The sequence below is a fragment of the Mobula birostris genome, chromosome 24, assembly GCF_030028105.1.
Source record: "Mobula birostris isolate sMobBir1 chromosome 24, sMobBir1.hap1, whole genome shotgun sequence".
NCBI classification, from domain to species: domain Eukaryota; kingdom Metazoa; phylum Chordata; class Chondrichthyes; order Myliobatiformes; family Myliobatidae; genus Mobula; species Mobula birostris.
In genome coordinates, this window is record NC_092393.1 from 13,203,352 (window position 1) to 13,228,897 (window position 25,546).

The window sequence follows — 25,546 nt, forward strand, 5'->3', positions numbered from 1 at the left end:
GGGAGGGCGTTACCCATGATGGACTGAATTGTATCCATTACTTTTTCTGTTCAAGAGCATTGGTGTTTCCAAACCAGGCCATGATTCGACCAGCCAAAATACTCTCCACCCCACATCTGTATGAGTTTGTCAGAGTTTTAGATGGCATGCCAAATCTTCACAAACTTCTAAGAAAGTAGAGGTGCTGCTGTGTTTTCTTTTTAATGGTATTTATGTGCCTGACCGTGGACAGATGATAACACTGAGGAATTTTAAATTGCTGATCCTCTGATCCCCTAATAAGGACTGACACATCAACCTTTGGTTTCTTCCTCCTGAAGTCAATCATCAGCTCCTTGGTCATGCTGACATTGGGTAAGAGGTTTTGTTGTGGCCCCACTCAGTCACATTTTTAATCTCCTGTATATGGATTCATTATCACCTCTGATTCAGCCAATGACAGTGGTGTCATCAGCAAATGTAAATATGGCATTGGAGCTGTACTTTGCCACACAGTCATAAGTATAAAACGAGTAGAATGGTGGGGCGGGGGGGCTAAGCACAGAGTATTGTCATGCATCTCTGCTGATGGTGACTGTGGACAGGATGTTGTTGCCTATCTGAGCCGACTGGGGTCTGCAAATGAGAAAATCTAAAGGCCCAATTGTACTAGGATGCATTGAGGCCAAGGTCTTGAAGCATATTGATTAGTTTGGAGAGAAGTTTAGTATTGAATGCTGAGCTGCAGTCAATGAAGAGCATCATTGTGTATGCACCTTCACTATCCAGATGTTCCAGGGTTGAGTGAAGAGCCAATGAAATAGAATTGATCCAAGTCACTCCTCAGGCAGGAGATGATATGCTTCGTCACCAACTTTTCAAAACACTTCAGCACAGTGAATGTAAGTCAGGAGCTCCCAACCTTTTTTACACCATGGACCAATACCTTTAAGCAAGGAGTTCATGGCCCACAGGTTGCAAGTCGCTGATGTAAGTGCTACGGACAATAGTCATTGAGGCACTCTACCTCATCTTTCTTAGCGACCGGTATAATTGAAGCCTGCCAAAGCAAGAGATTAAAGATATCAGGGAACACTCCAGCCAGCTGATCAGCACAGGTCTTCAGTACTTGACCCAGTACCCCATCTGCGCCAGATGCTTTCCATGGGTTCACCCTCCAAAATGCTGCTCTCAAGTCGGAGACTGAAATCACGATGTTGTTACAGGCTGTGAGAATTTGTAAAGGTGTCTCCATATTTTATTGGTCAAAGCGAGCATTAAAAGGCACTAAGTGAAACCTTGTTTCTTAGTATGCCTCTTGGTTTCACTTCGTGGGAGATGATAGCATTCAAGTCCTAACACAGCTGTTGAGCATCAACCAGTGTGATTGAAGTTTGGTCAGAAATTGCCACTTCACATGTGAGCAGCACACACATTGTGTGTTGCTTGAACTCTGTATCTGCAGATTTTCTCTTGATTGTGAAGCCAGGTGGATGGGAAATATAAAGGGCAAGAGAAGAATGAATCTGATAGGAGAAGAGAGTGGATCATAGGAGAAAGGGAAGGAGGAAGGGACCCAGTGGAAATGACAGGCCAGTGAGAAGAGGTAAAGGGCCAGAGTGGGGAATAGAAGACGAGGGGAGGAGAATTTATAATATGGAATAAGGCAGTGGTAAATGAACAATTATGTTGTATCCGCCTGGTGGAACTGCCAGATACATTTTAGAGAATCAAACATCTAGCAAGAATAAGGATCTAAATAGAAGTTTAAAAGTACTAGAAAAGTTGGCAAGCTTGAAAGCTGATCAATTTCAGGGGTTAATAATCTATATTCCAGAATTCTCTTCGTCATCACCCAAAGTTCTGGATTCTGAATTATGTCTGTAGATTCCAATGTATCAGACGTGACCATGCTATTTATGAAATGAGGGAGTGAGCAATGGAGAACTAATAGCCTAATGTCAGTTGGAGAAAAAAATGCAAGACTGTATAATGAAACATGCAATAAGCACATAGGTTGCAAAATAAAACTGAGCAGTGTCAACATTGATTTATGAAAGGAACACCACGTCTCACTAATCTGCTGGAGTTCTTTGAGCACATTGCTAGAAGTGATAAGGCCAAAACTGTGGAAATGAAATATCTAAATTTTTAAAAGCTTTTAACAAGGTCCCACGCAAGAAACTGGTCAGCAACGTGAGAACACATAGAATTGAAGGATTTATTCATAGTCATAGTCATAGTCATAGTCATACTTTATTGATCTCAGGGGAAATTGGTTTTCGTTACAGTTGCACCATAAATAATAAATAGTAATAAAACCATAAATAGTTAAATAGTAATATGTAAAATGCCTGGAAATAAGTCCAGGACCAGCCTATTGGCTCAGGGTGTCTGACCCTCCAAGGGAGGAGTTGTAAATTTTGATGGCCACAAGCAGGAATGACTTCCTATGACGCTCTGTGTTGCATCTCGGTGGAATGAGTCTCTGGCTGAATGTACTCCTGTGCCCACCTAGTACATTATGTAGTGGATGGGAGACATTGTCCAAGATGGCATGCAACTTCGACAACATCCCCTTTTCAGACACCACCGTCAGAGAGTCCAGTTCCATCCCCACAACATCACTGGCCTTACGAATGAGTTTGTTGATTCTGTTGGTGTCTGCTACCCACAGCCTGCTTCCCCAGCACACAACAGCAAACATGATAGCACTGGCCACCACAGACTTATAGAACATCCTCAGCATCGTCCAGCAGATGTTAAAGGACCTCAGTCTCCTCAGGAAATAGAGACGGCTCTGACCCTTCTTGTAGACAGCTTCAGTGTTCTCTGACCAGGCCAGTTTATTGTCAATTCGTATCCCCAGGTATTTGTAATCCTCCACCATGTCCACACTGACCACCTGGATGGAAACAGGGGTCACTGGTACCTTAGCTCTCCTCAGGTCTACCACCAGCTCCTTATTCTTTTTCACATTAAGCGGCAGATAATTCTGCTCACACCATGTGACAAAGTTTCCTACCGTAGCCCTGTACTCAGCCTCATCTCCCTTGCTGATGCATCCAACTATGGCAGAGTCATCAGAAAACTTCTGAAGATGACAAGACTCTGTGCAGTAGTTGAAGTCCGAGGTATAAATGGTGAAGAGAAAGGGAGACAAGACAGTCCCTCGGACACCTCTAATTGAAAATTAGAGTGATAACTTAGGAGCAAGTTGGGTGAGTGGTTGTGAACATGGCAAATGGAATAGAATCTGAAAAATTGTGACATCATCTACTTCAGTGAACAATACAGAAAAGCAGAGGATTTGTTAAATGCTGGAGAGATTGGGTAATGCTGATGCTCAATAGGACTCGTGTATGCTTGCAACAAATCACTTAATGCCAAAATGTAGACGTATTAAGCATTAATAAGGCAGAGGTATTAGGAGATTGTGTAGATTGAGTTTGCATTTTCTAGTGTTTATAAGAATAAGAGATGCTCAAAGTTCAAAAGTGGCATGATGGACCCTAACCCTAACCCTGGTTGAGCAGATCTGAAAGGCTAAATGGGGTTATTTCTTGTCTTTTAATGACATAAGTTTAGTGGTAGTGAGATCTGTAATTGCAAACTGCAAAAAGTTTAAGACTGATAGTTGTAGTTTCAGTTCGTTTCAGCCCTCAGCCCAAAAATGGTAGGAGTAAAGGGACATCTAAATACCACTGAGGTCTCAGTGTAATGTTAAACCCTTCCAGGGCTGGCTAGATTGTCTGAGAAGGCAGAAAGATAACAATGTGGCAAAATAGCAAATGCGTGTCTGCTGGATGCTTCTAGCGAAGTCAATCTCCTCTGAAACCCACTTTAACCCTATCACATTTGACCATTGCCTTTGGTACACAATTCACAACCTTGACTCCATCATCTAGAATTTGTTCATTACTGATAACTCTTTCATATATTTGCAAGTGTTTACTTTTCAGAGAGGGTTTGAAAAAATATCTTTTTATCTAAAATTCACGAATTCCATGATAAATTATCTAAACTGGCATTCATATTCAACAAAATATTTTAATAATTACTTACAGAATGAGATTATCTGATCTCTGCAGGTGCTGAAACCATGTTAAACTAATTTTGTGACATCCTTTAGTTGTTTTACTCAATTCTTGTCTATTCTTCACCAAACACCCAGTTTTTTTTTTGCTGATTTAAAGGGGTTTCATGTACCAGTAGCTCTTCTCCCACTCCCCATTTACTACAGCAACATCACCACTTCCTTCTGAGGCTGCCTCTACAGGGTCTTTCCATCAAGCAGATCTGATCTCCCCTGTGTGTTGCTTCCCTCTGTCTCCACCAGATCACCGTCAACACACACCTAGTTGCCGCCTCTCCAAAGACACCAATAAGTACAGGGGTCGCTACTTGGCTGCAGTTACACTGTGTAGCTGCTAGCTGTAATTTGTCAGGCTTTGAAATGAGTCATGGGGACAACGTACTGCATCTAAAGATAAAGGTCCAGCAACTTTGAATTTTAGTTCTGCCCCTAAAAATTTAGTGATGATAGTAAATAGCCAGCAAGCCGGTCGTTGGATTAATGAGGAAGTGCAGAGAAAATCAGAGCTAATGGAAGATACGCCAGGCATAGGCCCTTGGTGTGTTTGTATCAGATAGTAGGAGAACTTTGACATAAAGGTTAGTGCAGAACATGGCACTTTGTGACTTGTCAAAAACAGCTCAGTTAATAATCTAGTGGATGACTGTGAGAGTTACGAGTACAAAATAAGCAGAGAATGAAATCTCCAGATTAAAAAAATTTTTTTTTGGATCTTAAAATGCATGCTTGCAAATTATTAGCCACGACTTGCTTCATTGTCTTTGCAGTTTATGTTATTTCAGCTCTGTAGTTAATTACATATCTTGAATTTGGGCTTTCCATTCTTTACAGTAACAAAATATGGAAATAATTTGACTTGTGTGAACTTTCTAGTAATTTACCTAATTTGTACAGGGCATGACCCGTGTTAGACTATGCAGTTTTGCAAAGCAGTACAGAAGTTACAGCAACAACAATTCCCAGAGCTTTTGTTAAAGATGTTTTTGTTCTAAAAAAAAGTATGTTTTATAATAGATAACATCTTGAAGCTCATGATTTGAGCTAAGGAAAGACCAACTTTTTTAGTTAAACATGAAATTGTGGGATATATTAGTAGCAAATTAAACAGAGATGAAAGTATTTGTCTCTCTGAGATTTCTATAAAAATTCAAGCCACCCGGTTTGTTTCCTTTTCCATGCCATCTAACTTCTTCTTTGTAATACTACTTATCACAGCCAAGTTCTTTTTATTTAAAAAATCTCTAATATATAAACAATTTCAAACTATGGTGTTCACCACTAGTGTTCTAAATACTAGTTACTTGCAGGGTCTATGTTCTGCTTCATCAAGAATAGTTATCAGACTACCAGTTCTATATTATTTTATTGACCTGATAGATTTACCTTAGTAATTCACTTCTTTTCTCATCCATCCAAATCAAACAAATCAAAGGTGAAAAGCTGAGGGGTGTGCAAGAGCCCCAGGACACGCACCACCAGGTTCAAGAACAGTCTACTACTCAACCATCAGGCTTTTGAACAAAAGAGAATAACTACACTCTCTTGGCCACCCACTGAAATGTTCCCACAACCAATGATCTCACTTTATGGACTCTTTATCTAATTATCTCATGTTCTCATTATTTATTGCTATTTATTTATAATTGCATTTTCACAGTTGTTGACTTCTGCACTCTGGTTGATCTTTCATTGATCCTGTTATAGTCACTATTCAATATATTTGTTGAGTATGCCCACAGGAAAATGAATCTCTGGGCTGTACATCGTGACGTATATCTACCTTAATAATAAAATTTACTTAGGACTTTTCTTTGAATGTTCCCACAGTGGAAACTGTTAACTGTTATTTCCTCATAGCAGTCTTCAGATTTTACTTGCTTTTTCATTAGCTTTTCTCTTGACTTACTAGCCATACAGTCATGTTGTTTCTGCTGCTCCCAGCTGTCCAGTAAACATTGGTTACACCCTATTCCCTTTTCCCAGTTCCCAACCCCTAACTTGCCTCTGCCTCAAATATGTTGCCTCCTTCCACACAAAATTCCCTTCCGTAAACTCTGATCAACACTGGTGTCCTGTCCAATGTTGCATTTCGACTTTTCACTCATTGACTCAGTTCCCTGACACCTGTTAACAGGCCGTAATTCTCTGCACAGGCCAAGGACAGAGGTGGAATATAAGAACCAAGAAATAAGGACATTCTGTCAAGCCTGCTCCACCATTCAGTAAGCTCCACCTTCCTGTCTGTTCCCCATAATCTTTGACTCCAGTGTGGACCAAAACCTGTCAATTTCAGTCTTAAATCTATTCAGCAATTTAAGCCTTGATTAGCAGATTTCCTAGATTCACCAGTCTACTCATCTTTGGTAAATGGTTGACTTTGTTACCGATATTATTCTCCATAAATGTAGTATCTCACCGTGAGTGGTAACCTCTCAGCATCTACTCTCCTTTTAATTTTGTATGTTCAAACAAGAAGGCATCTCATCCTCTTATTTTCTATTGAGTATGGGGCTATGGGGTTCACCTTAATCAACTTCATAAGACTGCGACAGAGAGCACTGTCTCTAGCCTTAGCACTGTCCCACTGCAATAATTTGGCAGCCTTGAAGTAACACAAACACAGAGGGAATTACAGTTACGTCTGTTAATACATAAATGCTTTATGTTTGCTGTTTGTTGAGCACTCCATTGGTCTGGTTGTCTGTTCACTTGTATGTGGTTTGTCTGTTCCAAATACATCACAGGAAAACCAAGGCGCTGCTTCTGGGCCGGTATCCTGCATGAGAAACTGCACATGCATAGTGTGCAGAAGAGACGTACAATGGACAACTTGGGGGAGGGGTTAGGGATAAAAGGTATAAACGGAGCTCAGGGTGGGGTTCCCAACTGTTCGTAGTGCCATGGACCCCTCTGATGTCCTAGATTGGAAGACCACATCATGAGAGCAGTCACAGCAGAGACAAAGAAACTGGGAGATGGGGATATATTTTTACAGGAGACATTACGTATTTGTACAATGTTTAATCTTTAATTCTATTCTGTAGAATGGCTCTGGCACTTAACTTTCTCCAATTACTTTGTGTAAATAGCACCCACTCTAAAACTTCATTACCAATCAGACATCCCTGAAGATAAATGGCCCATATTAGCCATGCTTTAAATTGTCAGATTAAAGCATGTCATTTGACCATTGTCATTAATAACGATTATTTTATCAGTGAAATTGGACTACTGCCAGCTTTTCTAAGGCCGAAAATCATCATCTTTTCCAATTTAGTGACAATCTGATATATGATAAGAACCAAGTCTATGTTGTTTAATTGATGTTATAATTAGGCAAATTAATTTTCAAACTGGCTGGCTATCATTCATATTGCAAAAATATATTTTTTCTGGAAATGAAACATACGGATAGGACAAAATATATAAAAATTGCATCCATCACTTTCATCAATATTAAGAGTTGTCAGGAGTGATTTTGTCTCTGACCGTTAATACCTATCAGTGAACTAATTTAAAATTGGTTTAAATGAGGCAATTTTGAAAGAGGGAAACTAATACAAATGTGAGATCAAGGCATTTTCAGTGATATTTAGCTTGTTACAATTATAGACATGCTTTATTCTTCCTTAGAACATTTTACACCCGAAACTCTGGCACTATTTACTTGGTGTATGGCTTTTCAGTGTAAGTGGATTTGGAATGTTCGGAACATTGGCTACAGTTGTAGCTGTTCTAAAGTGCACTGAATCTGGGCAGAGCTAACCACTGGCTCATGTTGATCCTGCTCGGAAGAGGTTAGGATGTAAATGCTAGCCCAGAAATACTCCTACATGTAGTTAAACTAATCTATGGTAACCTAAACGAAAAGTGAACAATTGATGGTAACTTTTCAAACCACTTAGAACAACTGGGAATTTTGTCTGAAACATTGACATGCACTGAAGTAACTAAAAACAAGTCTTTTCTCTTCTGCATGCATTCTGCAAGTTGCTTTTAGTACGCTGAGACAGGGAATGTTTTAGCTGCTCCTGGAACAAGCCTTGGCTATTCAAGTCATAGAATCAGCAAGGGAACAGGTTCTTCAGTGCAACTGGTCTATACCAATCAAGATGGCCGTCCAAGTTTGTTCCATTTGCTGAGTTTGGCCTGTATCCTTCTAATTTTTCCTATTCCAGTACTTGTCTACATGTCTCTTAAATATTGTTGTTGTATCTGCCTCAGCCATTTCCTCTGGCAGATTGTTCACAGCACCTTCTGCATGAAAGATTTGCCCCCTCGCACCCTTTAAGTCATGTTAAGCCTATGTCCTCAAGTTCTTAGTTTCCCTTCCATGGAAAAAGGGCTGAGTGTATTCACCCTATCTATGCTCCTTGAGATTTTACACACCACTGCGAGTTTACTCTTCAGTGTCTGATGCTCCAAGGATCAAAATCCTAACCTATTCAGTCTCTCCTACAATCCAGGCAACATCCTCATTAATCTTTTTTTACACTCTTTCCATCTTATTTACATCTTTCCTATAACAGGGTAACTATCTCTGTGCACAGTACTCCAGGTGCAACCCCATCAGCATTTTGTACACATCCATAACACCTTCTAGTCTTGTATTCAAAGTTCTGAATACAAAAGTTCAAAGCAAACATTGAGAGGCCCAGAGTTTCTTGAACACAATTGCTAACACAAACACCCAGAGCATCTTTTCATCAGCTGGTCAATTTGCACATTATACTGACAACAATTTTTTTTGAAAGCATTCCTCAAAAATGCTGTTTATGATAGACTGCTTGAAGTTGAACACAAATATAATTTCAGACTACTTGTATCATGTAGGAATTTGGAGAAACAAGAAATTAACTTTTATTGAATATAATGTGTTTAATTGCATAACGGTACCGATTCTTGGCAAATAGTTCAACTGAGATAAAAATGTTTTGTTGGTGATTTTCATTTGTACTCAGTGTCTGAAGCTTCACACGTGTGTCCAACAATAATCAGCTAGCATTGATGAATTCCAGATGCCCCGATACCATTCCTCCATGACCTCAATGATCTGGTGAAGCCTTTCACCATGCTTGCCACTGACAATGGCAAGATTTGCAGGAAAGAAGTATAAATGGGAATGCAGAAAATGAATCTTCAGTGGCATGTTGCACTTCATGGTTTTGTATGCTTGAAGCATGTTGTCAACCAGCTGCACATAGTTCGGTGCTCTGTAGTTGCCAAAAAAATTTTCAACAACATCCTTGAATGCCTTCCATGCGATTTTCTCCGGTCCCACTAGAGGTTCTTGGAATTGCTTGTTATTGATGACGTGTTTCACTTGTGGACCAACAAAAATGCCTTCTTTAATCTTGGCATCAGTTATTCGGATTTGAATTATGAATTGAAACAACAAATATAGATTATTTCAAAAAATATTGCATGACTGGGAAATTTCATGGTGATTTTCATGATCAGCAGCCCAAAATCCATAAGATACACCCAAAAGTATTCAAGAAGCCAAGTCTTTGTTGTCCAGCGTTATTTTTCTCCTCCTGCTTGGTCCACTGACTTAAGACTTCTTACTGTTGATGGAAAGGGTGTTATCTTGTGATTATGTAGTTTTAGGGAGCATATACTTGATTGATGTACTGAAGCCAATACTCCAACAATGTAATGTAAAATTACCCCTCACTCTATTTTATTATTCATAATATATCTCAAGGTGAACCCTTTGAGTATTGAGTGCTCTTTCCAGTCTTCAAAATATGGAGAATTTCTGAGCAATGATTTCAATGATTTCATGCAAATTCTTCAGATGTTACATATTTATAAATCCTTCTCTCTGTGACATTTTCCAACCTATTTTTCTTTTCAACCTGATATTTCATTATCCACCAATGTCAAAAGCACATTGATACTGCATGGGCATTGAATAAAGATGTGGATCCAGTCTCTTTGGAAAGGTCTGGAGTTCTGGTACTGAATAAAGCTTAGGAACTTGGTAAGCTAAGTTAATCACCGCACACCAGGCTCTTCACCTCTCTCTTTGCCACTTTGTGTTCATTTCTTAAAGGCGTTATCTTTTGTTGGGTTGAATTCCATATCAAATAGTTAACTTTTGGTACCATACCTAAGCTATTTATCCTAATATTTATTAAGAGGATTTAACAATATAATGAGGCCAGAATGCTGCTGGTTATACCAGGTCTATTCATCGCCATATAGTCCACTTTTAAGAGGTTACTGAGCTAGATATAAGACATAATGAAGCATGTGTGGAAAATGAGGTGGTTCAGTCTATTGTGCCTTTAGTGGATCTTTGAGAAAGGTTGCCAAGAATATCAAAATCCTGGTCACTTACCAAGCATATCATACTTGAAAATTACTATTGAATCTGCATCCAACATTCTAGCAGGCTGTGCATGACAGAATATTACATCTAATTGCTAAAAAAAAAATCCAATTTTTTTCTTCCGCTTCTTTTGCCAGTTCTCTTGAAACTTCATTCTCTGTGGGACTTCCCTCCTTGTAGAATGAGTAGGTTACTGTTTTCAAAACCCTCATAATTACTAACACTATTAAATCTCATCTTAATTTTGCCTCCCGTAAAGAAAACAACCCCAATTTCTTCTTTCTGCACATGTAAAATGCCATTTTTCTCAAACCTCTGGTACATTTACTCTAAAGTCTTAAACAGAGTAGAAAATATGGATCAAAAAACTACTGCCACAAATATGAATCATTCTGGTTTATAGCTGACTAATGAAGTTAAAGTTTATAAGTTTAAAGTTTATTAGTATACTGTTTATGATACAACTAAGCACATACCTGAAGTAATTGTTTTGACAAGTGATAAGCCCATTTGTCCCAGGAGTGTACTAAATGCATTAAATGTGCTTTGCTTCTCTCCATTCTTTTGATTTGTGATGTCCTAAGCATGTCCACAATCTTTTGTGTATACTTTGATCTTGACAATCCATTGAAGCTTCAAACCTGTATGTATTTCAGTAATAGCAAAAGATCAATGTGTCCTTTGGTGGTTATCCGTCATATCCAACGATGACGGGAAACCTGTGCGGGAGGGTTTTTAAAGAGGAAGAGCCAATGCACTAGGGCAGTTGACCTCAGAAGTCTAAGCCCAGTGGTACAAACTTCCTTGGTTGCAGTGGATGACCATGGCATCTTCTGTGCTTTGTCATGCCCTTCACTCTCCACAGAGCATTGCAGTAGCACGTTCCTGGCCGTTAGACATCACGGTAGGTCTCACCCGCACAGTGCGCCAGAGCTGACCACATACTGGGACAGGCATGCCCCTATTTCACCAGGGTGTGAGGCCATCAGCTACCCTCACCTGATTTAGCCCACTTGTCAAGGCGGTGTACCAGGGTGTGGCCACCATCGCATGCAGACAGCTACTTGGAGCCACAGGTGAGAGCTGAGCATCCAGTGGGGACCAAACGAAAAATCTCTTCACCGGAGGTGCTGTCCTGGAAGGGGCCCCAATGTGTCCTGTAATATCCAGAAAATGTAGAAGGTGGTGTAGACCGAACAAAGATAGCAATGCTGATTAAAATGCATCAATACTTTGTATTAATTACTAGTGATCAAAGTATTCATCACCAATTTTAATGGTGCATGCTGTTAAAAGATAGCAGAGCAATCCTTAATAGATAGGAGACAGATTAATTAGATAAATGTGCATGAATAACTGAGGATATCTTACCTGTACGGAGAGCGGTACATTAATCCTCTTTGAAGCATACTGATGTTGGCAGATGATGGATCGACCTAATGGATGTAAATGTATTAATCAATGAAACAATTTGTTTTGCTGAGCATCAATAAACTGATGAAGAACTGATACATGTTGTTAATTCACTGCAGTCACTGGATCTAGAGATATGAACAAGAAATAGCTGTTCTCTGTCCTTATCTCATAGGTATGCGGATACTGGTGACCCTGCTGCTGGACACTTTGCCTATGTTAGGCAACGTACTTCTCCTCTGTTTCTTTGTCTTCTTTATTTTTGGCATTGTCGGGGTCCAGCTGTGGGCAGGACTACTACGAAACAGGTGCTTTCTTGAAGAAAACTTTACAATGTAAGTATGTCTGAATCTGGTTGGATTGATTATTTGCACAATAAAAGGAGGAATGCCCAGGATGGCATGGTAGCATAGTGGTTAGCACAACACTTTTCCCACCGCTGTCTATAAGGAGTTTGTACATTCTGCTGGTGACTGCCCTGGTTTCTTCTGGCTGCTCCGCTTTCCTTCCATAGTCCAAAGACCTACCAGTTGATAGGTTAATTGGTCATTGTGAATTGTCCTGTAATTAGGCTCAGTTTAAATCAGGGAATTGCTGGGCAGCGTGGCTCGAAGGGTTGGAAGAGCCTGTTCCACATTGAGTAATAAATAAAATAATACATGCAAATGTGAATATGATACAAATAATCTTAAATCTGAATCTAGTACAGTGTGTTATATGGGAAAGGATAGCTTTACTGTAAAAACGAATCAGATGAATTTTTAAGCCTGCAACATGAGTGCCTTCAACACCATCCTCATCCCACAGCATGCTTTCAGTGCAACAGAACAACACAAGGAAAGGGGAGCAGAAGTAGGCACCAGGCCCTTCAAGCCTCCCCCAGCTTTTAATGTGATCATGCCTGCTGTGCTCTGGGTTTCAACTCTGCTTCCTTTCTGTGCCATTTCTTCATATTTACCCACCTTCATTTTAAATACTTTCAGTGATTCAGCTTCCACCACTGACTGGGGCAGAGGATGCCAGAGATTCACCTCTTGGAGTAGAAATTTCTACATACAGCAGTTTTAAATTATGACCCCTAAGGTGTAGTGATATTCCCTTTTTCAACACTCTCCCGCAAGTGAAAGCATCCCAACGCCTGTCTAGTCAGGACTTCTTGGAATATTATATGTTTAAATAAAGTCACCCCTAATTCTTCTGAATGCCAAGAATGTGGGCCCAAATTATTTCATCTTTCTTTGTAGGACAAGTCTCTAATCCCAGGAATTAGCCCGGTAGATCATCTTCATACAGACTCCAATCTTGCTATATCAGTTTTTGTAAGTTGATCAAAACTGCATTACATCTGAGATCTCGCCAAAACCCCTGAAAAATTGAAACAAATGCTCTCTACTTTTCAACCCAGCCCTTTGCAACGTACTCCAAAATGCAGCTTGTCTTCTTAATTATTTGTTAGCCCTGCTTCCTAGCTATTTATGATTAATGCACTAGAACACTTCAATTCCTCTCTACAGCTGGTACTAGTCAGCAGAAACATCTACCCAGCACCTATGCTATCAAGTTTTTCATAAATAATTTTGTCAGTAGCCCTTTATGAATTTTGTGAGGCTTGACTTTCAAGAAGTTACATGAGCCTCAGCACTTCATTCAATTGTGTAGCACTCCCTCAGCGGTATGGTCTATTGTCAATGCCCAAGTCTCTGACATAACATGCTACAGTTGAAGCCACTGAGGGAGTTAATATATTCTAATGCCAACAAATCCTGAAAACTGTTTGAACATCTAGAAAGGAAGATTGATGGTTGAGGACTTTTTCTTCTTCTGTCTGAAGTACTTCAGTCTCAGACAGCAGTAGCAGAGTTAATTTTCCCATTTCTGCTGCCTCTGACTTTTTATGAAATATAATATATGCATTAAAATTGTTGTAACATAATTGATTAACTTAGAAGTGGAAAGATGGCTGCAGATGACATGAAGATTAAATGTGGTTTCAACCCTGGAGTCAGTAGGCTGGATTTTCACTCTACAATGCAATAATATTTGAATTTCTGCAAGATCTGTATTGATACCTCTGTCCCATATGTGAATTAAGTGACTTCTTTATTATATTAACTCTCAGATCTGCTTGCTCAGTCTCAGTAGTGCTGAGTTAAAATTTTAAAAAGCTTTCATTTATGCAACCTGCTTGAATTACTTCAAAAGCATTTTCCACTGAATCAAGTTATTAACATGCATTCATTAGGTACGTGGGAATTCCGGCAGTTAATTTGTGCATTATTAAGTGGGGGGGGGGCGCGGAAACATGGTATTATGACAATAAAAACACAGTCTACTTAATGAATTGGGAAGAGAGACGTATTAGTAAGGACACTGGGGTGATTTTTGAAACGGTATCTCAAAATAATTTACATCCATCTGAGAAGCTGGGGGCATTGTGCTTCACCTGTGATAATGTAGCTTTAAGTCGGCACACAACCTTTGGATTCAAAACTGAGAGTGCTTATAACCTACCAACACTGGCCATGAAAGATAGATTTTCTTTTCGCCATTTTGTGCTGAGACACCTCAGAACCCCTTCCAGCACTACCAACAGGAATACCTTTGGATCTGCGTCAACTTTTGTGGTACCCTGCTGATAGCAGAGAACGCCTTGGGTTCCCTGAATCCATTTTGAACTCCTCAGGCACGAGAACCCACCAATTTCATAAATAAATCTTGTACGGTAAACAGCCCAGTCTGGATCAAGATTATACATCTGCTGAATAGGTGAAAACAGAAAGTAATTAGAACTTTAAGGTGGATAATTGGAGGCGTGGAACTGCTGAAGTAAAACAGAGCTTTAGAAATTAAAATTAAGTTCGGTACATTTAAACAAATTTTAAAGCCATAGGTCTGATTTATCACTTACAATAGAGCAGCTCAACTCCCCAAAAAAACCTTGGAACACAAAGACGAGAAAATTTGCAGGTGCTGGAAATCAAAGCAACATACACAAAATGCTGGAGGAACTCAGGAGGCCAGGCAGCATCTATGGAAAAGAGTAAACAGTCGACACATCAGGCTGAGACCCTTCATCAGGAGTGATGAAGGGTCTCGGCCTGAAAAGGTTAAGTGTTTACTCTTTTTCACAGATGCTACCAGGCCTACTGTGTTCCTCCAGCATTTTGAGTGTGTTCCCATAGTTGGAGGAATGTTCTTTTGCCGTGCCGTGGAGCAGAGGATGCCATCCGAGTCTCCCACTTAATAGAGTAAAGCAGTTCACATATAGCACTCCTTGTGAAACTGAATCTATTAGCTTGTAGTGGGAGTGAAGATATTACCTTTAGTGGGGAAAAGTTTTAAAAATGCCCACTTTGTTATCTGCTCAGCTGTGCCTCATTGGTAACACTCTCAGTCCTGAACCTCAAAGTTGTTTCTTCAGAATCTTTCACAGATGTCCCAGATTGACTAACTGCATTCTAGCCAGAAGTTATAGTTCAGATGGAACACTTACCCCTAGGCTTCATCTTCCAGAGAATCTTGCAGCCAAAAAGAGCATATATTGTAGTAAGTTCAACATCCTTCACCAAGTTAAAATGTATTCCTCAGTCCTAAGGCCTGATGGTCAGTCAGCTTGTGGATGGTTACAAGAGCAAGCAGGAATACCAGGAAGCCTAAGGTACACAGAAATAAAAAAAAATGCCATATACCAAGATCCATTTGTGCCAAATCAAACAAGTCAATAGAGATTCATAGCTAATGGTTTCTCCAGTGATGTTTTACTGAAATCACAACACAATAGCTAGAGATCTATGTTTATTTATAAATTTCTGTTAAAACAATTCTGTGTGGGAGACCAGTGCCAATTCTATGTAGACTCACAGAAAATGTTATTTTTATACTGCTTATAATCCCAGGCCTTGGATGATATGCAGGAGGTACGTGGTAGAAGTGCAAACTCTGCTCCACCATATCTTATCATGGCTGTTATCCTCAATGGGAACTGCCACTGAAAATTAGGGACTATTTGGGACAGCACTTCTTTTAGGCTGTGGGTAAAGACTGAGAGTAGATAGCTCAAGACTTTGTTAGATGATGAGGCCCAGAGGTTAGAGGTTAAGTGTAAAGAATTCTTAACCTGGTACAAGATGCCATGGGAATCATAACAAGTATTGCTTACCTTGCTTCACAGAACAGTACAGCAGAAGAACAGTCCTTTCAGCCTGCACCAACTATGATGCCAATCCAAGTAATCCCAACTATCCATATCCAGTCATTCCTGGACCGTGTCTGTCTGAATTCTGTTCAATGTTACTATTGTATCTGATTCTACCAATTGGCAACACAATCCAGGAACCTACCATTCTCTGTATATTAAAAACAAACTTACACATCCCTTTTAAACCATCCCTCTCTTTTCTTATATTTATGCTCTTTAGTACTTCACACTTGTACCCTGTGAAAAAGACTATCTGTACTTCTCATAATTTTATAAACTTCTATCAGATCGCTCCTTGGCCTCTGATGCTCCAGAGAAAGCAATCCAAGTTTGTCCAACACACACACGAACGTAAGAGTTTCTGCAGAAATCTTGAGCAACACACACACACACACACACAAAATGCTGGAGGAACTCAGCAAGTCAGACAGCATTTATGGAGGGCAATAAACAGTCGACATTTCAGCCTGAGGCCCTTTCAGCCTGACGAAGGGTCTCGGCCCGAAACATAAACTGTGCTTCTTCCTATGGATGCTGTCTGGCCTGCTGCGTTCCACCAGCATTTTGTGTGTGTTGCTTGAATTTCCAGCATCTGTAGATTTCCTCATGTTTGCCCTTCATCAAGACAGATTTGTCCAACCTCTCCTTATACTTGCTGCAATCTAGGCAACAACTTGGTGAACATCTCCAGCAACCCCTCTGCACCCTCTTCATAGTGTGACAACCAGCAATGCAAACAATACTCCAGATGCGCTGTAACCAAAGTTTTATACAGCTGCACCATGACAACAACTTTTATATTCAGTGGTCTGACTGGTAAAGACAAGTAAGTTATACACTCTCTTTACCACCCTATCCACTTGCATTGCCACTTTCAGGAAGCTAGGGATCTGCATCCCAAGATTCCTTTGTATGTCAAAGCTCCTGAGTCCTGCCAAACAATAGAAACATAGAAAATAGGTGCAGGAGTAGGCCATTTGGCCCTTCGAGCCTGCACCGCCATTTGTTATGATCATGGCTGATCATCCAACTCAGAACCCCGCCCCAGCCTTCCCTCCATACCCCCTGACCCCCGTAGCCACAAGGGCCATATCTAACTCCCTCTTAAATATAGCCAATGAACTGGCCTCAACTGCTTCCTGTGGCAGAGTATTCCACAGATTCACCACTCTCTGTGTGAAGAAGTTTTTCCTAATCTCGGTCCTAAAAGGCTTCCCCTCTATCCTCAAACTGTGACCCCTAGTTCTGAACTTCCCCAACATCGGGAACAATCTTCCTGCATCTAGCCTGTCCAATCCCTTTAGGATCTTATAGGTTTCAATCAGATCCCCCCTCAATCTTCTAAATTCCAACGAGTACAAGCCCAGTTCATCCAGTCTTTCTTCATATGAAAGTCCTGCCATCCCAGGAATCAATCTGTTGAACCTTCTTTGTACTCCCTCTATGGCAAGGATGTCTTTCCTCAGATTAGGGGACCAAAACTGCACACAATACTCCAGGTGTGGTCTCACCAAGGCCTTGTACAACTGCAGTAGTACCTCCCTGCTCCTGTACTCGAATCCTCTCGCTATAAATGCCAGCATACCATTCGCCTTTTTCACTGCCCGCCATACCTGCATGCCCAATGTACACTTTCTTCTTGCATTTGACCTCCCAAAATCACCACCTCATACTTACTCCATCCATCTGTTCCTCACACAACTTTTTAGCTGATCTATACCCTGCTAGATCCTTCAACTCTCCTCACAAACCACAGTGGCACCAATTTTCTTCTTTGTAAACTTGCTCACCAGACTATTCATTCATTCATTATGTGCCATGTTGTATGACATGGGCGATCGTAGTCTTGACCATGATTGTTCTTGGCAAATGTTTCTACAGAGTGCCTTCTTTTGGGCAGTGTCTTCTGGGTGACCCCAGCCATCATCCATATTCTTCAGAGACTGTCTGCCTGGCATAAGTGCTTGCCTAACCAGTACTTGCGACACTCACCAGCTGCTCATATGACCATCCACTACCTGCTCCCATGGCTTCAGGTGACCCTGATCGGGGGATTAAGCAGGTGCTACACCTTGTCCAAGGATGACCTGTAGGCCAGCGGAGGGAAGAGGTGCCTTACACTTACTTTGGTAGAGACATAATTCCACCCCACCATCCAAGCTAATCAGACCATTTAAACATTAACGATCAGCATCATTTACATCAGCATAAATTGGGTGCATTTGGGAAAGATAAAGCTTCAAAACTGCTGGTAGTATGCATCCACAGTCAAAGTTTCTTCTCCCAAAGTATCGGAGAGGATCACTGGCCCAGTTAAGTTTCAGGATTGCTGCCAATCACAGGACACTCAGAAGTAAGCCCAAATCTGACGTCTGAACACCCCGAGCTAATGGCCGAGGCATGAACTTGTTTCCTGTCATTCAGCAATCCAATGATGCTAGCTCCACTGGAACAGTGAATCTCACCCATTTGGCTATCTTCCGATACAAAAGCTCATAAGTGACAGCAGTTACGTCCATGGGTCCAGGAAGATGATAATAGAAATCATGTGGTGCTTTCAAAAGAACAGGCCCATTGCAGCTTGTTGTGCAGAACTGTATATCACAAAGTTATATATGCCAAGAAATGGTTCACATGATGTCATAGAGTAATGTGCAATGCAGTTAAATTTTTAAGAAAAGTAAGGTGCAATTTAGGATTGTAAAGCCACAATATTCCTACTGGGTCCTGTGAGTCACTTACATGCAGACATGCAATAACATGAGGAATACAACAACACACACAAAATGCTGGTGGAACGCTGCAGGCCAGGCAGCATCTATAGGAAGAAGTACAGTCGACGTTTTGGGCCGAGACCTTTCGTTAGGACTAACAGAAAGAAGACATAGTAAGAGATTTGAAAGGGGGAGGGGGAGGGGCAGATCTGAAATGATAGGAGAAGACAGGAGGGGGAGGGATGAAGCTAAGAGCTGGAAAGTAGATTGGCAAAAGGGATACAAGCTGGAGAAGAGGGAGGATCATGGGATGGGAGGCCTAGGGAGAAAAAAGGGGGAGGGGAGCAGACAAGGACTGATTGTGAAAGGGAAAGGGAGAGAAAAAAGAGGGAGGAAAAAAAGGGGGACCAACTTTTTTTCTGTCCACCAGCCTGCAGGTCAATCTTGGGCAAGGTGTAGCACCTGCTTGTCCCCCTGTTCATGGCCACATGAAGCCATGGGAGCAAATGGTGGATGGTCATATGAGCAGCTGGTGTCTCTTACAAGACCTGGTTGTGCGACTAATGACACCAGGCAGACAATCTCTTTAGAGTATTGATAATGGCTGGGGTCACCTGTCCGGTAAAGACACTCTCCAGAAGAAGACAATAGAAAACCATTTCTGTAGAAAAATTTACCAAGAACAATCTTGGTCATGTAAAGACCATGAAGACTTATGTGATACAACACGGCACATAACGAACATATGATTGATGAGTCTGTTCTCATCCTCAATTGAATATCTCAACCACAACTCATTAGGTGATGGGAAATAGAAAGTACTAGTCATCCCACTGAATAGCACACTGTTTTAGCAGATATTGTGGAATTTTCTGAGGCTAATTTCCTAATTGATTCTTAAATTCTGTTGCTTTTTGTTCACAGACCTGCCTCCCAAGAGTTGGATCAATATTATCACACAGAAAATGATGATGAAAATCCCTTCATTTGCTCCCTCCTGAAGGATAATGGAATGCGGTACTGCCGCAATGTACCCCAAAGACGAGTGAACAACATTGATTGTACCTTGGATGGTACAAGTTACAACCTGTTACAGAGTAACATGACAAACAATGTCAGCTGTGTAAACTGGAATCAGTATTACACCCAGTGCCAGCCTGCTGATCACAACCCATTCAAAGGAGCTATCAATTTTGATAACATCGGATATGCATGGATAGCAATATTCCAGGTACCTTGAGTATTTCTCCTTTCAGACTTCTATAGTGAAGAAGACTATGAGAAACTATTTGTTAACTCATAACAGCTTTCAGCAGCTGTCATTAAGTTCACCTATAGCACATATTTTTTAAGAATCATAATTACATAGTGCCTTTCTTGATCTCAACATTTAAAGTGTATTATAACTAATTAAATAAATTTAAAGGCATATCTGCTGTTGTATAATACTGTTTAGAAGAGGCGTGAAAAACAGCAGTGAAATAGATAGTCAGATAATCTGTTTCTTTAGTGGTGCTTTAAGATAAATATTAGGCTATAGTCTTCTTTGAAAAGTGTAATTGAATCTCACATGGCAAATTTAATATTTTATTATTAGAAATATTATAATATTTTATTATTATACCAGTCAGATATAATACCTTTGTACTGAAAGCTGTGGAATGTGATTTGAATCAATTTCTTCAAGATTCTAGATTGTTTTATGTCATTTCCTGTACCCAGGTGTAAGGAGGATGAAATAATTGTTACTCCAGATCTGATGCAACATAAAAAAAGCCACAAAAAATAAAGAACATAATAATAGTAATAATAATAATAATAATAAAAACCACAGAGTAAATACAAATACATAAATAACTTGTATAAATTGATTGATTGATTGTCCATAAAATGTTACTAGGCGACATAATGTGATTGACAGAAAATATAGTGGTGGAGGTGTTGATTGGCCTTACTAAAAAGTAACTGTTTTGAGTCTCATGGTCCTGACATAGATGCTATATAGCCTCTTCCCTGATGTGAATGGGACAATCCATGAGCATGGTGGGTGAGATTCTTCATCATGTTACTGGTCCTTTTGCATCACCTTTCTGTATACATGTCTTTGATGGCACATAGGCCGATGCCAGTGATGCGTTGGGCAGTTTTGACTACCTGTTGTAGATGCTTCCTGTCTGCCGCAGTGCAGTTTCCCTACCAAGCAGTGATACAGCTTGTTAGGATGCTCTCTACTGCACATCTGTAGAATTACGTAGGTATTGATGTGCAAAGTTCAGCTCCCTTTAGCCTCCTCAGAAAGCAGAGGTGTTGGTGAGCTTTCTTGACTGTGTAGGATGTGTTCTGGGACCATTGGAGGTTGTGTATGATGTGCATACCCAGGAGTTTGAAACTATTTGCCATTCCACTATTGTGCCACCAACGTAAAGGGGGGGAGGAGTCCTCCTAAAGTCAACGACCATCTCCTTTTTGTCTTGTTGACATTAGGCAAGAAGTTATTTGCCTCAAGCTCTTTCACCTCATTTCTGTAGGCTGTCTCATCATTGTTAGGGATGAGCCCCACCACTGTTGTGCCATCAGTGAACTTGACAATGTGATTGCTCAGGCTGCTTGACTTAGAGGCAAGAATGCTATCATTAAGCCATGATTCAATGATGCATTTAACACATTTGCTTTACTGCATTCTAATTTATTATCCAAATCATATTATTCTCAACTTTGAACTGATATTCCTGAGTGAAGTACCACTGTTCTTGTGGAAATTTTAGAGCTTGCATTTATCAGAGCATAGGAGGTGTATCCATTTGGGTTACCCAGAGAAATGGATGCAATGACCATAGGATTGACTTTGACAGCACAAGCTACTGTGCCATGCCAGTGGCTTTTGGGACTACCTGTTGAAGAAAGCCACTGAAGCAGGTCTAGAGAATAAGAATTTTAACAAAGACGAATGTCTTGCTCTAAGAACTAGAATAACTTTTTAAACAAGGTGGGACAGCGGAAACCTGATCAGTTGAAGACTAACCAATCAGGAGGAACAGACGGAAGTTGAGTATATATACCACTGGAATGGAAAGGCCGTGGCATCTCCCTGATGAAAATGGCAGAGCTTATCAATGAAGCAGCGGTTAAAATTAATACCCGTACCTGGCTGGAAGCCTGAGAAGAGTTTATACACCATACCCACCAGGAAAGCACTAGATCCTTTTCGCTCAATTTATCTGTTATCCACCGCAACTTGATTTGGTGGAATGAATATCAATGAGGTCTTAGGATGTGGATTAAGAAAGCAGGGAATAAGTGCTTGTAAAATGGAAACCAGAATTCCCTGATCCAGGTTCATCAAAAACTGCTCAGCATTGAAATCAGTTCTGATGTTTACATCCATGTTACTCATCACAATAGGGTAAAAGGAAAAGCTCCATTTAGTCTGACATGCCTCACCTTCAGAAGAGTTTAATTATGACAAAAAAACAATCTTTGTACAGTCCCACCTTAATGCTGGTTCCACTTGTGAATGTGATTTCTCCAATTTCTAGTAATTTTTCCCCTTCCCCTCTTCAATTGCCCATTCTAGCTCCTGTCCTGCTTCATTATTTACTCCCATGACGCACTCTCATCTCCTCCTTTTCTACCTATCACCTCCCAGTTTCTTGCTTCAAACCCCTCCCCCACTCACCTGGCTTCATCTATCACCTTCTAGCCTGTCCTCCTTCCTCTCACCCCACTTTGTTAGTCTGGCTCATTCCCCCTTCCTTTTGAGTCCTGAAGCAGGGTCTCAGCCGGAAAATGTCGACTGCCCAAAACATTAACTGTTTATTCATTTCCATAAATGCTGCCTGACCTGCTAAGTTCCTCCAGCTTTTTGAGTGTGTCACCTTAAAAAGAATTATTTTCATGCCTTCGATGGGGAGGATCTTGCTCCAGTCTCATTGTCATAATTCTATTTCAGACCAGTATGATCTTTGCTTTAGTTCTGTACTGATCCAATTTATATTGTCCTCTTTTCAAACTGGATTAATTAAAATTAAATTGCATGCCTTAAAATTAATTCCTAATATAAAGAGCTTGGATGGCGAATTAATCCATCTGTGAGGGAAGATTTATGCTTTGCTAATCTTGTGGAGTGCATCTATCTTTGAATAATTTTGCAATGTGAACACATGCATGTCTTTATAATGCACTGGTGAGGCCTCACTTGGAGGACTGTGAGCAGTTTTGGGTCCCTTATCTGAGAAAGGATGTACTGACATTGGAGAGGTTCAAAGCATGTTCACGAAAATGCTTCTGGAATTGAAAGGCTTATCATATGAGGTGCATTTGATGGCTTTGGGTCAGTACTCACTGGAATTTAGAATAGTGAGGGGGGAATCTCTTTGAAACCTATCTAATGTTGAAATTCCATAATAAGGAGGATGGTTCCTATGGTGGTAAATCTAGGACCTGAAAACACGTACTCAGAATAGAGGGACATCCACTTAAAACAGAGATGAGGAGGAATTTCTTTAGCCAGAGACTGGTGAATCTGTAGAATTTGTTGCTGTAAAAGCAAAGTCATTAGGTAACTCTCACAACACACTGGAGGAACTCAGTAGGTCGGGCAGCATCCGTGGAAAAGATCAGTCGACGTTTCGGGCCGGAACCCTTCGTCAGGACTGTAGAGGGGAGGGGCAGAGGCCCTATAAGGTGGGGGGAGGGTGGGAAGGAGAAGGCTGGTAGGTTCCAGGTGAAAAACCAGTAAGGGGAACGAAAAAGGATGGAGGAAGGGAGGCAGAGAGGTGATAGGCAGGAAAGGTGAAGAAAGAATAGGGGAAGACACAATGGGTAGTAGAAGGAGGCGGAACCATGAGGGAGGTGATAGGCAGCTGGGGGAGGGGGCAGAGTGACATAGGGATAGGGGAAGGGAGGGGGAGGGAATTACTGGAAGTTGGAGAATTCTATGTTCATACCAAGGGGCTGGAGACTACCTAGACAGTATTTGAGGTGTTGCTCCTCCAACCTGAGTTTAGCCTCATCATGGCAGTAGAGGAGGCCATGTATGGACATATCTGAATGGGAGTGGGAAGCAGAGTTGAAGTGGGTGGCTACTGGGAGATCCTGTCTGTTTTGGCGGACGGAGTGGAGGTGCTCGATGAAGCGGCCCCCTAATCTGCGTCGGGTTTCGCCGATGTAGAGGAGGCCGCACCAGGAGCACCGGATGCAATAGGTGACCCCAACAGACTCTCAAGTGAAGTGTTGCCTCACTTGGAAGGACTGTTTGGGGCCCTGAATAGTGGCAAGAGAGGAGGTGTAGGGACAGGTGTAGCACTTGCGCTTACAGTGATAAGTGCCAGGTGGGACATCCGTGGGGAGGGACGTGTGGACCAGGGAGTCGCGGACAGACCAATCCCTGTGGAAAGCGGAGAGGAGTGGAGAGTAATGAAGTCATTAGGTATATTTAAGGTGAAGACTGATAGTTTCTTGATTAGTCATGAAGGGATATGGGGGAAAGGGCAGGAGATTGGGGCTGAAAGGGAAAATGGATCAACCATGATGAAATGGTGGAGCAGCCTTCATGGGCCAAATGGCCTAATTTTGTTCCTATATCTTATGATCTTATGGAAACCAAGGCATTGAGATTAAACTCACACAGTCACAGGGAAACATACAAACCTCACATGGACTGCACTGGAGGTCAGGACTAAAGCAGGGTGAAGCACCTGGTCCACACGTCCCTTCCCACGGATCTCCCACCTGGCAAGTGTTGTTACCTGGAGCACAGTGTGGTACACATCAAACAGGTGAGGTGACTTGTTTGTTATGGGATGTCTGCTGAATTATTTTATGAGGATCAGCTGGTGTCGGAGCAAGAGCTACAAAAAAACAAAAACTTGAAGGGACTTAGACAGGGCCCAGAGAACATCTATAGTAAGAGGAACAGGAGGAAGAAAGAGACTACTAAAGGGGGTTTGATTCTGCTGGAAAAGGTGGAGGGAGCATTAGCAAGACAGGTTATCAGCAATCTTGACTGGAGAGGTATTTCACCAGAACAGCCAAGTAATTCTCATGAGACTGTTATCATTAATATAGTGCACAGAAGAGAACCCAAGCACTGGCTAGAAATCCCTCACGTTCTACTTTTCTGTCCACCTGTGCTGAATATTATACATAAAGGAACAAATCTCTCCCACTAATTACTTTATTAGCTAGCTACAGTATGCTTGTATTTCCTGAGGAGTGACACCACACAAAAGAACTGAGACCTCTACATAAAACATACTTCCCTGTGACAACCCCCTCTCAACAGGGGTAAACAGCAGTGTGCCTGACATACTCTTTGAGAACATTAAACATCTTTTCAAGTTGCCCCATTGTGTGGGGATCCTTAGTACGAGATGACTACAGCCACCTCCTGTCCTGCTCTTATGGTGATGCCCTGTCTCAGACACTGGACGTTCTTCCTGACATATATATTGTTGACAAGGGACTTGTTTGTTTCTTTGAATGAAAATGGGGGTATGTCTGCTTCCTCTCTGTCTTTGCCTGTTCCATGGCAGCAGTTGTGTGTGCAAGCTGGGTACTGTCATTGGGAGTGTGTCTGTAATGTGCTGGCATCTTTCTCTGAAGGCTGCACAGCAAATATTTGAAATCTGTTGAGCTTGGTTTGGCACATTTCTGGGTGTAAATCACATTAATATCGATTTGGCCATCTTCTTGTTTTGCAGGATACCCTGTTTGGCACTCGAGTTCAATGCAACAGTACCTTAGCAACACCAAAAATAAGTGCAATCAAATTTCTTGGCAATAGTTTTCTTATCCGTACCCTTTCTTCT

General features: G+C 41.1%; 1 protein-coding gene across 2 annotated transcripts in view; it reads left to right on the forward strand.

Moving 5' to 3' along the window:
• cacna1g (calcium channel, voltage-dependent, T type, alpha 1G subunit) overlaps window positions 1-25,546 on the forward strand; it is a 360,201-nt gene that overhangs the window by 56,993 nt on the left and 277,662 nt on the right. For both annotated transcript variants that reach the window (XM_072242528.1, XM_072242529.1), the window contains exons 4-5: window positions 12,001-12,160; window positions 19,662-19,968. In XM_072242528.1, coding sequence (XP_072098629.1) covers window positions 12,001-12,160; window positions 19,662-19,968 — 467 coding nt within the window. The remainder of the gene's footprint in view (window positions 1-12,000; window positions 12,161-19,661; window positions 19,969-25,546) is intronic.